Source organism: Leptopilina heterotoma, unplaced genomic scaffold (genome assembly GCF_015476425.1).
Source record: "Leptopilina heterotoma isolate Lh14 unplaced genomic scaffold, ASM1547642v1 Lhet_108, whole genome shotgun sequence".
Classification (NCBI taxonomy): Eukaryota; Metazoa; Arthropoda; class Insecta; order Hymenoptera; family Figitidae; genus Leptopilina; species Leptopilina heterotoma.
The window spans coordinates 1,094,153-1,112,534 of record NW_025110825.1 but is presented as its reverse complement, the minus strand read 5'-3'; the positions used below and the strand labels follow the sequence as shown (position 1 = coordinate 1,112,534).

General features: G+C 24.3%; 2 protein-coding genes across 4 annotated transcripts in view; one reads left to right on the top strand and one right to left on the bottom strand.

Moving 5' to 3' along the window:
- LOC122503026 (homeobox protein orthopedia-like) overlaps window positions 1-4,728 on the bottom strand; it is a 69,375-nt gene extending 64,647 nt beyond the window's left edge. For all 3 annotated transcript variants that reach the window (XM_043613424.1, XM_043613439.1, XM_043613431.1), the window contains exon 1: window positions 4,341-4,728. In XM_043613424.1, coding sequence (XP_043469359.1) covers window positions 4,341-4,386 — 46 coding nt within the window. In that variant the 5' untranslated portion in view covers window positions 4,387-4,728. The remainder of the gene's footprint in view (window positions 1-4,340) is intronic.
- Window positions 1-18,382, top strand: part of LOC122503049 (retinal homeobox protein Rx1-like) — a 279,214-nt gene that overhangs the window by 68,693 nt on the left and 192,139 nt on the right. Inside the window, exon 3 of the mRNA XM_043613476.1 lies at window positions 16,759-16,870. Coding sequence (XP_043469411.1) covers window positions 16,846-16,870 — 25 coding nt within the window. The 5' untranslated portion in view covers window positions 16,759-16,845. The remainder of the gene's footprint in view (window positions 1-16,758; window positions 16,871-18,382) is intronic.

Genomic DNA, 18,382 nt, shown 5'->3' with positions numbered 1-18,382 from the left:
TACAATTGTTTTTATTCGTTTAAATTACAATTTTAAATTATTTAATTTAGTTCCAATTTCATATTCAATTTAGTTCAATTGCTATTAAATATTATTTACTTCAATTGGAACTAAGGATTATAATTTATTATAATATTTAATTCGATAGATATAGTTACAATTATGATATGATACATATTACAAAGGACTATAAATAATTGTAAACATACAAAAATTTAATAAGTAACTATTGAAATTGTTTTGAATTCTAATTACAGTAACTAATATCTGTAATTACAGTAAAGAATTAAAATTACATCAGTTATGATAATATATTAATACTACTATTATTGAATGCACAAAATAACAAATAATTAATCACAAATTGTGAGAAAAAAAATAATATAGAAAATAAGGCACAATTAACAATTATTGTAAAGTTATAAATTATACTAAACAATCAATAAATATCACATTAATCAATAATTAATTAATTGCTAATTAATTGATTATCACAGTAATTATAATTAATAATTAAAATACTAGCAGTTATAATAAGCAATTGAATTATAATAAATAATTGTAATAAATAATTATAATTAATCAATTCGTATATTAGCTGATATATATAATAAACAATTGGACCAACTCGAATTTTATAATGTCCTAAATTGTTTATTGTTCTGTAGAATTGAAACATTAAATATTTTTTATAATATTCAACTAGAATATCAAAAATATCGTATCGCTTTATTTATATTTATTATATAAAAACAGCATCACAAAATTATAATAAACAATTGTGATGGTAAATAATTGCTACAAACAGTCCAAATATATTTGGAATTTATTTAAAATTTTAAACAATTAGAATGTCATGCATTGGAATAAACAATTAAATTATTACGATCTATGACAACAATTTCAACAACGACAACATTTATTATAAACAATTGGAATATTCAGAATTATATAAACAATTGTAAACAATTCCAAAACAATTAGAACATATTTAGTATTAAACAACAACTATTACTACTAATAAAAATTATAATAATAAATTATTATATAAATTATGAACAATAAGAAATTCTAGATTTTAACGGAACGATGCATATCACGAGTATATAATTCTATTATAATTATTAATTCATTGTAAATTTAGATTTAAAACTATTGATCCACCAAGAATAATAATGAAATAGTGAAAGTCATAAATTACCCTAAAAATAGTAAAATGTTTATTGTTTAGTAAATTTCATTCAACATATTTTCTAAATTGAGAACAATTGACAAATAATTACTGAATTTATGGTATAAATTTGAAAAAAAGTACTAAAGTTATATTCACAACTTTTCGGTTTATGTTCGGGAATATGGGTTAAATGTGTTTATATCTAATTTTTGAATAAAGGGGGAAAAGATTTTATTTCTATAAAGGTGAGATATATATAGTGTTTTGTTATGGTATTATATAGAGTATTATGATATAGTATTAATAGTATATGATATAGTATATGAAATCTGAATGAAGTAAATAAAAATCCAATTCATGTTTCGAAAGTAATAAAATTCAGAACCCCTTTGACTATATATGTATATAGCTACTCTCGGACGGCTCCCAACTCACTAATTCGTTCCTTAACTTCTCGCCTAATACAATCAGAGTTAAGATAATTAAGGCCATCAAGGCCGAGAGGTGGTTTCCTCTGAAGTAGGGAGGCCAAGTGCAAACGCACCACGTGTTGCTGGCACGTGTCGATTTTTGATTTGCAAAATTTTACATACCAAAGAAAAAGCAAAAAAAAAAAAAACATTTTTAAACTTTTTTTTTAGCTGAACAGCAATTTTTAATTTTTCAACTTTCCACCATTTTTTACAATCTTGTTTAATTAGTAGAACATTTTTTTCCCTCAAAGTCTTGTTTTTTTCATTTACCATTTATCGCGAGACTTATTTCTTATTTCGTTGGCAGAATATCTTATATATTATAAATAATAACATAATTATTTACACTATTATAAATAATTATACAATTATTTATACTATTATAAATAATTATACAATTATTTATACTATTATAAATAATTATACAATTATTTATACTACTACAAATATTTTTTTTTTAATAATTAATAATTATAATTATTATGAATAATTATAATATAATTATTTGTAATATTATACTATTCGTAATTGAAATGAAATAAATAAAGTAATAGAAGAAAAGAAAAAATTAATTGGACGTAGAATGTGATCATTCATTATTATTTATTAAAACAGTTTTATGGAGAATAGAATAGAATTTTATATTTTATTTTATATTTTATTTTATATTTTATTTTATATTTTATTTTCAATCAATGAATTTGTTATTGTTAAGTACTTGATAATCAAGAGCAGATGTATTTTTAAATCCACAGTACATAAATATTTGATGCAAGAATACTTTCAACGAAATAATAAATTGATGATAAATAAATAATAAATAAATAAAAAAAACTAAAAATAATTATCGAATTTCAATTTTTTTATTTGTTAAATATTTCTAGGTTTCAAATTTGTTAACTTGAAAATTTGTATTACAATATTATTTATTCTATATTATTTTATTATTTTTATTGTAAGAGTACTATTTAACAAAAGGTCTTGTCCCGTTTATTATAAATAAATAAATAAATAAATAAATAAATTTTTTTTCTCTTTTATTGTTGTTATGTATTATTTAAATTTATTATTTTTGTTCATAATTTTTAGAGGCTTCAGTTTTTATCTATTATTATTTTATTAATTTTTCTTTTTTATTGTTATTATATATTATTTAACTTTATTTTTATTATTATTTTTATATTTTATTTTATTTTTATCTACTTTTTTTTTGTTTTTCTTCCATATCATTTTTATTTATTTATTATTTATTTATTGTTTAATTATAAATTTTAATTTTATTTGCGTATTGACAAATATTACCCAATGCTTCATTGTTATTTTAGAAATTTATTATTATTTTTCTTCCATTTATTTATACTTTAATAGTGAATCAAGAATTTGATTAAAAAATACATGTTCGCCAAATTTTTTTAATTTCAAAGTTTTTTGTTTTATGAAAATTTAATGAAGTCATGTATTCAGTTGAAGAATGAAAAAAGAGTTAAATTAAAATAAACTCTAAAGGAGAAGGAAAATTAAATCTGTTTTTAGTTCTATTAATTAAATAATAAATACAGTAAAAAATTTAAAATGCCAGAATTTATTTCATCATTTTTTGCAATAAATTTAGAATATTCAATATTGAAAAACAAGTCTAATGTATAAAATTTCAATTATAATTTGAAATTGAAACACTTTTTGTTTTGTAAAATATACTTTTGAGAAATAAAAGAAAAATAAAAAGCAAATAAATAAAATTTATCAAAAATTGACATAAAAAAATATAAAGTAAATTAAGACTTAAACAATTTAAGTTAGAATAATAAGAGAAAAATTTAATTGAAAGTATAGTATTTTAATTTACAGTATTAATTAAATGAGAAACCCTATAGAATATTAGAAAAATAAAAATTAGAAAATTAAATTGAATTTAAAGAATTATGTTGAAATTATCCGGAAAAGAAATTAAAAAACAGCAAATTGACCAATTTGGAAAGTTTTAATATTGCAGTTATTTTTAATTAATAAATGAATATGTGACAATAAAGCGCTCTGTAAAAAATCAGCAGCGCGAAAAACTGCAATAATCGCATTAAATGTAAATCGAAAAATACCAAAAATTCTACAATTCTGAATTAATTAATTTTTCCTATTAAATTAATGGTAGACAAGAAAACATCGATTTAAATAATTTGTCAATTTACAAAATTAATTTTAGTAATTAATTTAATTTTCTAAAATTTACATCACGCCATTGATTTTCATTTATAAAAAATTTTAAATAATTAAAAATTGTATTTAAATTAAAAAATCCATCGTCAAATAAAAATTCTTGCAATTTGTTAACTGTTCTCGCACATTATTTATACAATAGAATTGAAATTATAATTTATTTCGACACATTATCAATTATTTATAAATTATAATTAAAAACCACTTATTTAATTAAAGAAGAAAATAAAAATCCTGCTAATTCTCGTTTATCAAAACGAAAATTTCGGCAAAAATAAATCACAGCTCACAAAGAATCCGTCGCTTAAAAATCGCACACTTGTTTAAAAAAATTCACAAAATCCTGTAATTTTTTCAATAACCATTTTCTTCATCACCAATAATCACTATATTTCCCTTTATTTCTCTCTCCCCATTTCATTTTTCGTTCCGAACAATAAAAAAATTTTTTTTTCGGTTTCAAAAAAAAAAAAACTTACCGGAAATACCATGAATGGAACCGCCGGCGGAGATATTGTTGAGCATTCCTCCCCAGGAGCTAAGCTCCTGTGCTCCTTCCTGTTTATCGCAGCTTCGAAACTTAAAATCTTTTTCAAATTTTCGCAAAATTTTTACTTCTTTTTTTGCAAAAATGGTTAAAAAAAAAATCCCTCACACTAGAGAGAGAGAGAGAGACAGAGAGGGGGTGTATGTTTTTGGGTCTATGGAAAAAAAATTAAACCAAAAAAAAAAATCTTTTGACAATTGCCCGTAAAAAACAAAAATGAACCCCTTTTTTTCCTCTCTTTTTTATTGAAAAAGAGAATATTTTTTTTGTTTTTGAAATGATAAAAAAGCGCGCGTCACAGTTATACCGGCCCGCGCCTCGCGAAGGCATACAGCAAACTAGTTGGCTGCCATATCCGAAATCCCCCACCATGGAAATTTTACATTCCCCACCCGTTTATTTCACTCCATCGCCTCCACCTCGGAAACTCCACCACCAAAGCTCCTATTCTCCACTCGGGGGGCGTGATATTAAATTGCTTCTATACCTGGGGTTTGGCTCTCTTCAGGAGCGTATCTCCAACCATGGAATTTCCCTTCTTAAATATAGATAATATAATCTTATCGAGAAATCATGAAAAAAAAGAGGAATTAATTTACAACTCTTTAAACTGCGCTCTCTTCATAAAAGGAGTTGAGGAATAAAAAAAATAACACCCACTCTTTTCTTCTTCTAATTTGTTCTATATTTAAAATTTTAGCACCGTTTGACAAAACTGAAAAGTTTCCTCTAATGAACTTAAAAAGTTGTCAGTGGATTTATATTTTAATTTTATATACGTATGATGGGTGCAGTTAAATTTAATTTACCACATTTATTTTACATGTTTTTCTGAGGAATTCAATTTTTCTGTTTAATTTAATTTAATTTAATTTAATTTTATTTAATTTTATTTAATTCTGTAATTTAATTTTGTTGTTTGACAAGTTACTTGGAACTCTGATAGTGGAAAATTTAATTTATAGAAATATTTTAATATCGTATATGAAAATATATGGATAAATAAAAGGTAAATAAAGAACCAATTTTTAACGCCTGGTTCAATTATTTTCGAAATTCTGAAATTTAATAATGGACTGAATTTTAATATCGCAATTTTGGCAAAAAACCAAATCTGAATAGAAAATAAAATTTGAAGTGATTTAAGAATCTAATGTATAATTTTAACTGCGATTTAAATCAGTGACTGAATTTCTGCCTTTGAATTGAATTAAATTAACGGTTTTAATAAAAATTTCAATTTAATTGAAGTAAATTTAGAACTTAAATTTAAATATAGTTATATAATGATTCGTCTAAAGATTCCAGACATAGAAACTAATTTTTTTTAATTTTTATATATAGAAGTAGAAGTAAAAATATACAGATAAAAACTTGGAGGGGAATAATAAAGTATAAACTATTTTTAATAAATATTAAAAATAATATCAAAAAAAAATTCGACGATCGGGAATTGTCATTTTTTGTGTCGTTTCGTGTCCTTTGGTCCCTGATTGATAACAAAAATTCCGTCTAATTGTGACGGAATGGAACCAAATTGAGTCAAATTAAGACAAATTGTTTCCGAATTAAACAAAATTGAGTCAAATTAGTACCAAATTAAGTCAAATTGATACCAAATTAAGATAAATTGTTTCCGAATTGACCCAAATTGAGTCAAATTCAGAAAAAATTAAATCAAATTAGTACCAAATTAAGTCAACATTGTATCAAATTGGTACCAAATTAAGTCAAATTGATACCAAATTGATACCAAGTAAGACAAATTGTTTCCGAATTGAACTGAATTGAGTCAAATTCAGACAAAAGTGAATCAAATTAGTACCAAATTAAGTCAAATTGATACCAAATTAACACGCAACATTGAATCAAATTGCTACCAAATTGAGTTAAATTAATTTGATTTCAATCAAATTAAATCGTTTTAATCAAAAATTAAAACTAAATTGAACCAAACTAAATCAAAGTAATTCTTAATTTAGACAGTTTGGTAACAATTTGATTCAATTTTGTAATAAAAAATTATTACAAAATTGAATTGAAACTCAATTTGGTACCAGTTTAATTGAATTGTGAAAGTAAGTAAATACGTAATTATTATACCAAAATAGAACCAAATAAATTGATATCACAAATTGAACGGAAATAAATACGAAAATTAAACCAAAATTAATTGAAAATAATTCAATATTTAATGTACCAATTTGAATTAATTTGGTATCAGATTCACTCAATTTGGCACCACTTTGATTGAATTAAACAAAAATGAATGCAAAATTGATGTCAAATTAAACGGAAATTAATACGTAATTAAACCATAAATTGAGTCAAAGTAGTGTACGATTGACTTAGTTTATTGGTACCAATTTGATTTAATTTTTTTATCAATTTCTCTCAATTTGGCACAACTTTGATTGAATTGGATGAAAATAAATATATACGAAGTTGATACCAAATTGAGTCAAATTGACACCAAACTAAACGTAAATTAATACAAAATTGAATCAAATTGACTCAAATTAATACACATCTGACTCGGTTTGGTACCACTTTGATAGAATTAAACAAAAATGAATGCAAAATTAATGATGAAAAATTGAATCGAATTGGTACCAAAGTGTAAGAAAATTAATACGAAAATAAACCAATAGTTTATACCAAATTGAGTGAAATTGATACCAAACTGATCCGAATTGTTACCGCAAATATTGAGTCGAATCATACCTAAGTGAATTAAATTGATTAAAAAAATTGGGTTCAATTTTCGTTGCAATATTTAGTTTATATAGTTTTAATAAGTTAACAGTGTTGTCTTTTATTTATTAACAAGCATAATATTAAAAAATAATAAAATATATTTAGTTTCTCAATAATAATATCTAAAAATTAAATTACAAATTACTTTTTTCTATTAAAAAATAAATTCTACGATTTTATACCTACAAATATATTTTACATCTAGAATTTTGTCTGATAATATATGTTATATACAAAAAATTTTTGTCGTACTTTTCATATTTTTACAATCGTCGTATAGTTTTCGATATATGCAACAATCTCTTTAAATTTTTTTCAGTACCCATAAACGCACCTTATTGTATTGTATTGTATGCGAAATCGTATATTGCACCTTATGGAATCGACTAAAGTAGCTCGATCTGCACCTCAACGGATATACGAAGGGAAAGGGGACAAGGATTATGTTTCCGCAGGGAATTGTCCGAGTCATATATATATTTCAAAGTTCATGAGTAATTAATTTTCAAGAACGTAATAATCACCTCTCGTAATGTATACCTTCTGGATATTTAGAAGTCTAAAAGGCTTTTTTTAATGTATTACAATGGAAAAATTAATTACCGAACCTTTCAGTACAATTTTTTTTTCTTTTTTACAGCTTTTGCTGTTGCGAAGCAACACTTTTGATTCATTTTTTGTCTCACTTTGATTCATTTTGATTCACTTTTTGAGTTACTGATTTTGACTCACTTTTGATTAATTTTTTGTCTCACTTTGATATTTTTAGCAAAAGCTGTGATTATAGTATAAAGAAATGACTATAATTGTTTGTTAAGAATTGAATTTAAATAATATAGTTACAGTTTATTATATAATTTTGTAAATAATATCATCAGTTCTATTAAGAGTTGATCCTCTTTGTGTATTTTCACCTTAAAAATTATAAATATAGCCTACAATTTTAAGGTCCCTTTTATCTTGAGGCGTCACATTGTCTTCTTAACCTTTGTTAGTAAAATAATAAGATACTCTTGAATAAAGAATCTTTTAATATAATCTTCAAAAGTCGTAGAATAAAGGCGCACTCTTGAACCTTAAAAAAGGCTTCTTTTTGGTCATTTAAACTACTTTATTAAGCTAATGGGTACTTTGTCAAGAAGTTTTGGAAGGTACACAAAATTTTATGTATTTTTACCTACAAATTTTACCTATATAATTACAAAAACAGTGCTTCAATCTTTTAAACCAAAATATACAAGACTAACGTTGCAATTTATAATGCTTTTGAGCCAAAAATTACAAGACTAATGCTGCAGATTATTCTTTAAAACTATAAAAATTTCAAGGTTAATGCTGAAATTTATGCTCTTAAAACAAAAATTACATGTCTAATGTTGAAATTCATATTATATGCTTTTAAAAAAAAATTACAAGACCAAAATGCTATACAATTTATGCTTTTGAATAAAGAATTACAAGGCTAATGCTAGGGATTATTATTTTGAAACCAAAAATTACAAAACTAATGCAACAATTTATGCTTTTGAACTAAAAAATTACAAGACTAATGCTGCAATTTATGCTAAACAAAAATAACAAGACCAATGATACAGATTATATTCTTTTAAACCAAAAATTACAGGACTAATGCTACAGATTATTCTTTTAAACAAAAAATTACAAGACCAATGCTGTAATTTACGCTTTTCATAAAAAAATTGCCAAACTATAATGCAACAATTTATGGTTTTGAATAAAAAAATTACAAGACTAATGCTACAGATTATTCTTTAAAACAAAAAATTACAAGACCAATGCTACAATTTTATGCTAAACAAAAATTACAAGACTAATGATACAGAATACAGATTATTCTTTTAAACTAAAAAAATACAGGACTAATGCTAAAGATTATTCTTTAAAACAAAAAATTACAAGACCAATGCTAGTTTATACTTCTAAACTATATAAAAATTACAAGACTATAATACTAAAGATTATTCCTTTAAACAAAAAATTACAAGACCAATGCTGTAATTTATGCTTTTAAACTAAAAATTATAAAACTAATGCTACAATTTATGCTTTTAAACCAAAAAAATTACGAGACTAATGCTGCAATGTGTATACTTTGCAACCAAAAATTACAAGATTAATGCTACAATTTATGCTATTGAATAAAGAATTAAAAGACTAATTAATGCTAAACAAAAATTACAAGACCGCAATGCTGTAGATTATTCCTTAAAACTAAAATTACGAGACAAATGTTGTAATTTATGGTTTTAAACTAAAAATTACAAAACTAATACTACAAAGAAATGCTTTTGAACCAAAAAAATTACAAGACTAATGCTGCAATTTATGCTCTTAAAACAAAAATTACAAGACCAATGTTTGTTTATACTTCTAAATTATAAAAATTACAAGACCAGTGCTACACAATCTGGTTCAATAGGTTCATTAAAGATGCATCAACTTTGTCAATTTCCCACATGGATAAGAGAATAACAACCGATTACCATGCGAGTGTACATTTCGCTCGATGGTCCAAATTCCTAATGAGTCTGGCTCGAGTCACTCGGGACAGTATGGAGAATAAATATATATAGTGTACATAAGAAAGAAAATATGATGGAGCACAAGAAGTGAAACTCATCCTTCTCCAAGTCTCAGGAGGCATCAAAGGACTATTCGAATCCCGAAGATCATGAAAGTAACGGATGATGGAAGGTATCAGTACGAGTACACACATATAGTTCGGATGCTATCTCTTTCGCTCTCTTTTCCTCTTTCTCTTTCTTCTATCTCTTTCTCTATTTCCTTTTCTCTCTTTCTCTATCTTTTCCTCTTTCTTTCTCTATTTTGTTTTCTCTCTTTTTCTTTATCTTTTCCTCTCTCTCTCTCTCTCTCTCTCTCTCTCTCTCTCTCTCTCTCTCTCTCTCTCTCTCTCTCTCTCTCTCTCTCTCTCTCTCTCTCTCTCTCTCTTCCTCTATCTTTTTCTCTCTCTCTCTCTTTCTCTCTCTTTTTCTCTATTTCGTTTTCTCTTTCTTTCTCTTTCTCTCTTTACACAATATATATCTATCTTTTTCTCTATATACAATAGAGAGAAAGAGAAAGATAGGAGAAAGAGATAAAGAGTATATATCTATCTCTTTCTCTATGTACAATAGAGAGAAAGAGAGAGATGGGAAAAAGAGAGAAGAATATATATTTACCTCTTTCTCTATGTACAATAGAGAAAGAGAGAGAGAGAGAGAGAGGAGGAAGGGATAGAGAAAGGGATAAAGAAAGAGATAGAGAAAGAAGTAGAGAAAGAGATAGAGAAAGAAATAGAGAAAGAGACAGAGTAAGGGAGAGAGAAAAAGATAGTGAAAGAGATAGAGAAAGAGAGAGAGAGAGAGAATAAACGTGTGGCTACAGTGGAAAATTCTGTTTCAATGTACACGCCAGTGTGTATTCTCTCCCAGCTATCTGTGTTTTGTGGTAGGCGTAACCGCCGTTGGCAGCAGCTCCAATGAGAGAGTAGCCCGCCCTCCCAAAACCCCACTAGGGTCGCCGTTCCAGGAGATTTATTGAAATTTTATTTTTATGGTCGTCGAGCATGGATCTTCGCCACTGGATGGTTGCTGGTGCCCCGGGTGTGCAAAGAGAGCCCGACGACTTGCTACAGAGGAAAAAAGAAAAGGAAAAAGTGAGCTGGAACGGAGGGCGAGAGAGTAGTTAGCTAAGAGCGAGAGGCTACACACTAACACACACAGAGAGAGAGGGAGAGAGAGAGAGGCATGCACCTGTATATAAGGACAGAAAACAACCGAGAGCGTCTCGCTCATCCTTTTTTTTCCCTATCGTTTTATTCGCCACAGCCTTTTAATTCAATAGCAATTTTTTTTTCACCCTCCACACGCCATCAAACAAGATGACTTGGTCATTTTCAAAAGGGAAATTTATCGAATTTTGCTCAAATGGAATTATTGAATAATTATAAATTTTAGGGTATTTTTGATGATATGTGATTATATAAAAAAATACCCTAATCACTAATCCTAAATACCCTAATTATCATATTATGATTTTTATATTGTTAAAAAGCAGGGAATAATTTTCACATTTTCTATAGATTTTTATTTTCACTTTCATTTTTACTTTAATAGATTTTCGTTTACACTTTCATTTTCGCTTTAATAGATTTTCATTTTCACTTTCATTTTTACTTTAATAGATTTTCGTTTCCACTTTCATTTTTATTTTAATAGATTTTCGTTTACACTTTCATTTTCACTTCAATAGATTTTCATTTTCACTTACATTTCCACTTTCATTTTCACTTTCATTTTCTCTTTCGTCCATCAAAGCGAAAGACAGAGTCAAAATAAAATCCAAACTCAGTCAATGTGAAAGTCAAATTCAAAGTGAAAGTCACAATGAAAACGAAAGTCAACGTCAAAGTGAAAATCGAGTCGAAAGTCAAAATCAAATTCCATAATTTTCTGTCTTCGCTAAAAAATAAAAATTTATTTTTAATAAATAATACGCATTATCAATTTTTATTATTATTACTTAACCTGAAAGTAACTTAAAATTTTAATATTTTATTACTATAATTAGATAGAATAAAAAATAGAAAAAATAAATAGGAAAATAGAAAATAGAAAAATAAAGTAAAAATACTATTACAAGAATAATAAAAATTTTTTAAATAATTTTTCGCCAACTTAGATATTGAAAATGGTGCATTTCTCCGCACAGAAAAAAAGATGTCAAACAAAAATAAAAAAGAATAAATTTCTCTCTTGTACTTTCTTGTCAGAAAAGCGCGTTGTTTGTTTTGTTATTTACAACGAATAAAGGATTCCAAAGAGAAGAACGGGGAATGGAAAGCTGTCGGAGAAATTTAATATTCTCAACATAAAAGGACCACTAGGAAGGTGCACTTCGACATTCTTTCATTAATTTGAAAATGATTTGTAGTAGAGAAGCCAGAACATCGTCTTCCTCCCTCTCTTTTAAAATTTCTCCTCTCTCAAAAAGCAGAGGATATAGGATACACTCTCAATACCAAAGAATTTTATACAAATTACAAAATTTATTAATAAAGAATTCTTTATCGATTTTTCATTAAATTTTCATAATTTTAATAAGAAATTTATTACATATACATTTTTTACGAGAGAAAAAAAAGATACAGAAATTTTATCATTTATTTGGAAAATAGTAAAAATAAAAATAAAAGTGTATGTATTAGTTGTAAAAAGTAAAAATATTATCTGAGACAAAAAATGAAAGAAAAATTTTTTTTGGTTTCTAAATTCACAGTTTTTTCTAAGAATATCAAATTGAGACAGAAAATATTGCGTCTTACGAATACTATGACTAACTATATATTAAAAATGTATATTTTATTTAGTAAAAATATATACTTATTTAAATTAGTGACTGACTTTTTTGCGAATTAATTCGTAAATTTAACTAATAAATTATTATTTATTACTAATTTATTAGTGAAGTATACTAATTTTTGCTGTTGAATTAGTAAATTTAATTAAGAAATAATAATTTCTACTAATTTTCCAGTAAAATTTATTAATTTTCCTAACTTTTGCTATTTAATTAGTAAATTAAACTAATAAATAGTCAGACGAATATTTAAATTCTTCTATTTATACAGTATTTTATTTCATTTTATCTATGTAGTAAAAGTCAATTTTAGTCAGACGTATAATTAAATTCTTGTATTTATACAATATTTTTAATTTAATTTTACGTAAGTAGAAATAATTAATTTTAGACAGACCAATAATTAAATTCTTGTATTTCTAAAATCTTTATTTTACCTAAGTAGTAATAGTCAATTTAAGTCAGACGTATATTTAAATTCTTTTCCTTATTCAATATTTTTTCATTTAATTTTTCCTAAGTAGTAATAGTCAATTTTAGTCAAACAAATAATTAAAATTTTGTATTTATTCAATAATTATTTTACCTAAGTAGTAATAGTCAATTTTAGTCAGACGTATATTTAAATTCTTTTCCTTATTTAATATTTACATTTAATTTTTCCTAAGTAGTAATAGTCAATTTTAGTCAGACGTATATTTAAATTCTTTTCCTTATTTAATATTTTTTCATTTAATTTTTCCTAAGTAGTAATAGTCAATTTTAGTCAGACAAATAGTTAAAATCTTTTATTTATTCAATAATTATTTTACCTAAGTAGTAATAGTCAATTTCAGTCAGACGTATTTTAATTTTTTTGAATTTATACAGTATTTTCCTATTTAATTTTACCTAAGTAGTAAAAGTCAATTTTAGTCAGACGTAGAATAATAATAATTTTTGCTGCTGGGTTAGTAAATTTAACTAATAAATATATTAATTTCTATTAATTTTTTAGTAAAATGTACTAATTTTTGCTATTGAATTAGTAGACTTAACTAATAAATAGTCATTTCTGATAATTTATTATAATTTACTAATTAAATAGCAAAAACTCTGCCACTAATTCATGTAGTAAAATTTTTTACTAATATAAACTTTAAGAGTTATATTCACATTTCTGAAAATTAAAACTATATTATTTTTTGAAACGATAATAAAATTTTGTTAGTAAATTAAAATAGAAGCTAAAAATAAAATTAATATAAAAAAACGTACCAAAATATTTCTTTCCAACACTTTTGATACGTTTTTTGTCTCAATTTGAAGTCCTCAGAGAGACTGTTTAAAATAATAAATAAATTGTGAATGAAATATACTTAAAAAATACTTTTTAGATTTTTTAGACAATTTAAAAACTAAAAATAAAAAATAAAAGACTAAAAATTAAAAATTAAAAATTAAACAAAACTAAAACACTTACGTGATTTAATAAGATTAATTTGATTTTTAATTTTAATTCTTTTGTTTTCATTTAACACCTAAATTATTTAGGAAAATTGATTGTTTAATTTAAGTAATAATTGTTATTAAATAAAATAAATCAAAAAATTATAAATAACAGTGTAAATAATGCAAATAGCATATAGTAGGAAAAAGGGGAAAAATTTTTTCCAACGCACTTTCGATGATGGAAAATGTGAATTTTAATTGGTGAAACCAATAGCGTCTATTGACTTAGTTACAATTACATATAAACCGTGTCACTTTCAATTAGAGATTGATAACGATAACGGTGGACACAATCACAAGAGTGAAAATGGACCTATCGCTGTTCGTGCATTGCTCGTACAAAACACTAATTGGATCAAAGGTGATTAATGCCTCTATCACGTACAATTAATATTGGCGAAATATTTTATGGTGTCATCGAGATTGCGAGTTACTGTTTTCATCATAAATCCAGACTAAAACCGTTACATGGACCTTCGCCAATTTGAAAATTGAAAATTTTCCATTAAACGTTTCTATAGAATTTTTTTCATTTTTTTTTGTTTTTACTTTTCCTTTTTGCGTTTTCTTGACGACAACTATTATTATATTTGGGAATATTTCAACAGATTGGAATTTAATTAATTTTTAATTCAATTTAATTCAATTTAATTCATTTTATTTATTTTAATTAATGTTCTTTTTATTTTTCGATTTTTTTTTGCTTCTCCTTTTTTTCTTGTCGAAAAGTAAGAATATTTGTAAATATTTTAACTATTTTAAAAATTTACTTTTTTTTTTCCTTTCCTCTTTCTTTGGTTAAAAATAAATTCTGAAATTTACTTAATTTGTCTTTTAATTGATTTTTAATTTTTCTTTTTTCTTTTATTTTTGGTTGAAGAAGAAAAAATATTTTATAGAATAACATTGCAAAGAAGTTTTCAATTTTCAATAATATTTTAAATAATGAAGAGAAAATTTAAATATTTATAGAAACATATAATTCAAGAGTGAATTGTATATTAAAATGACTTACATGAAATATGTGTCGAGTATTTATTTCGCGGTCGTTTCAATTTGTAATTAATTATTTCAATAATTTTTCAAAACATATTTTTCATGTATTTTCCTGTTTGACTTTTATTAATGACAATAATTGCCAATGATAATTACAAATATTAAACGATATATAGATTTTTAATTTTTTACACTTTTAATTTTATAAGACGTATAATTTAATTAAATTCTTAATTATTCATACAAATATTGACAGTCATCAGTTAATAATTTACACTCCTTGCAAAAACTAAAAATACAAGAAAATATTTTTTAAAAAGAGAAAAAATTATGGAAGTTGTAAATCTAATGCTCGAGAATTAGTTTTTAATTATTTAAAATTAAAATTTATATAAATTTAAATCAAAAATAATAATAATAATAACTATAACTTTTACTACTACTTTTAATAATAATTCTTAAATAATAATTCTATAAAAATTAAAATTACAATAAAAATAATAATGAAGAAACTAATTAACAAAATAATAGAAATATTAATAAAAATAGAGAAAAAGAATATTACATATGTAACAATAATAATAGATTTAAAATAATACTTGTGGCATAAGAGTTTGGTGAAAAATGTTCTGATTAAAAAAAATTGTTTTCATTTTGAAAAATCAGGGAAAAAATTGATTGATTCTTTTAATAAAAATTGTAGTCAGAATGTATTGTATGTTTGTGTGTATGTTTGTGAATACAGTCACGAGAACGTGATCGATTTTAAACAGTGGAGACGAGTGGCATCAAATTGACAACATGTCGAATGCAGGAACCATTGCGCCTCTAGCTAAAACTACCCTCGCCGATAATAAAGTTTACAAATCTATTTGAATATAACTGCTAAAGTGTGCGCGACTATAAAAGAGAGATTTTTTTCTTGACTCGACAATTTCCCGAACCCCACAAAAAAAAGTAATTTATTTAGAAACATTATTATTTTTCCTAAAATAAAAAAAAAAATATATTATTGTTCCTTACTCTCTAAAAATTTGTAAAATTTACTAATTAGTAATTAATTTAATAATTAATTTACTAACCAAGTACATTTTACTGATAAATTAGTAGAAATTGCTATTAATTAGTAAATCTTACTAATTTAAATGCAAAAAGTCAGTCAGACTGAAGTAAATTTTACTAGTAAAGTAGTAAATTTAACTACAAGAAATTACTACTTATTAGTAAAACTTACTAATAATTTTACTAATTTACTACTAATTTTACTAATAAACTAGTAGAAATTACTATTTGTTAGTAAAATTTACTAATTTGTATTTGATTTAAGAATTAATTTACTAAATAAGCACATTTTACTAATAATTAGTAGAAATTGATATTTATTAGTAAAATTTACTAATTCAGAAGCAAAAAGTTAGTCATTAATTAAAAATTAGTAAAAATTTTTATTAATTCAAATTTATAGAGTGAATATATTTAAATTTCAGTGAATGGAATTTTTTTTTTGCTTTTTTTTAGTAAAAATGTGCTTTAATGCAATTTTATTTTTATATGATACAATCTATTTATAAGGTATTAAATTGTTTTCAGTAAAAAATACTTATTTTAAAGGAATAAGTATGTACTTTTTACTATTTAGTATTTTGGCGAATTTTCACAAAAAATAGTATTTAGCAGAAATTTTGTCCCCTATTAAAAAGTGAATTTATGAATTTATTTATTTTCAGAATCTTTGAAGACGAGAAATGGAGGGAAAAAAATTGATGGAGAGCAGACTGTTCTCGTGTGTGATATTCGACCGTTAATGTTCTCCTATGACAAGACACACAAAGCATACAGGTAGGAATTTCCTTTATTACATACCAGATTCCGGGAATGTTCATGTTACGATCCCTTGGGAACATTTTCACATATATATGCATATATATACATATAAAACATGTTTTCTAGGAATAGGCAATTTTACGTCAACATTTCTTATGCAGAATTCAGTGAGAAAACACTTTTTTGAAATTAAATTCATTTTCTTCATTATTTAAAAAAAAAATTCGTGAAATATTTTACTAAAAGTTAATTTTTCAAATTCTTAAACTCTTTCTAAATTTTAATTAGTAAAAGTGTTTGCTAATTTGAATCAGCGACTGGATTTTTGCTGTTGAATTAGTAAATTTTACTAATAAATTGTCTTATTCGTAAGATGCAAAATATTTCTTTAAAAAAAAAAATTGTAAAATTTTTTTCTATTTTTAAAAATTAAGACACTCTTAAACAGACTTGTCAGTATTATAGGGAAAAATTACCATATTTAGTCGCAGCAAATTGTCCAATAACAAGAGATAAGAGTTATTTTTAATAAATTCGGCGTCTGGAGAAATATTTCTATTTCTATATTTAAGAGGAATGTAAAAATATATTTTTATTATATATTAAAATATTCTAGTCGAGTCTATAAAAAAGTACTACTTTCACTCTTGTTGTCAATTCATTAAAAAATTGTAATTTAGAACTATTTGAATATAGATTAATGGCTTAATTTTAATTGGTAAATTATTGAAATATAAATTTTATATTTATATTTAGTATAAATGTATATGTAGTATAGGTAAATTTACATTTATTTACTAATAATTAGTAATTATTATAACTAATTTAATTAGAGAAAGAGAGAATGAAATTAATTAGATAGAGAGAAAAAAGAGTAACTAAAGAAATGTAATTAATTTAGAATTGAAGTACTGCTCACTTTTTTTGTAAAATTTAGTTTTAGTGTGAAATTTTGAATTTTCCAAATTGTGAACGGGCGAAAAAAAGAATGTTACTTTGAATTGTAAATAACGTCACTTGGCGCAACTAGCGACGAAAATACGTTGCATGTTGAGATAGGTCGTTTCACAAGGATTTAGTGCCTTCGTTAAGCTTTAAGCTTCATTCAATTTTCTCCAATTTGAGGCAATTTGTGCTCACAGCACCCACATAGTCGCGCATACCACTCCCACGCGATGATTTCGACGTGGATCCCTGTGAACCACATATTTTAATTTTATTTATATATAAAAAAAGATATATTTTTATAAAATTAACTTTTTTCATTCCTAGCAATCAATTTGTTTCTATCTTATTACTGTCTAATAACTATTGCAACTTTTTTTTTTAACAAGACGAAGATTTTTCATAGTCATAAAAATGTGTTATCTGTAATAAATGAAAGTAAAAGTCGCAAACAGAATGGTTTTAGTAGTAATAGTCAATTTTAGTCAGACAAATAATTAAAATTTTGTATTTATTCAATAATTATTTTACCTAAGTAGTAATAGTCAATTTTAGTCAGACGTATATTTAAATTCTTTTCCT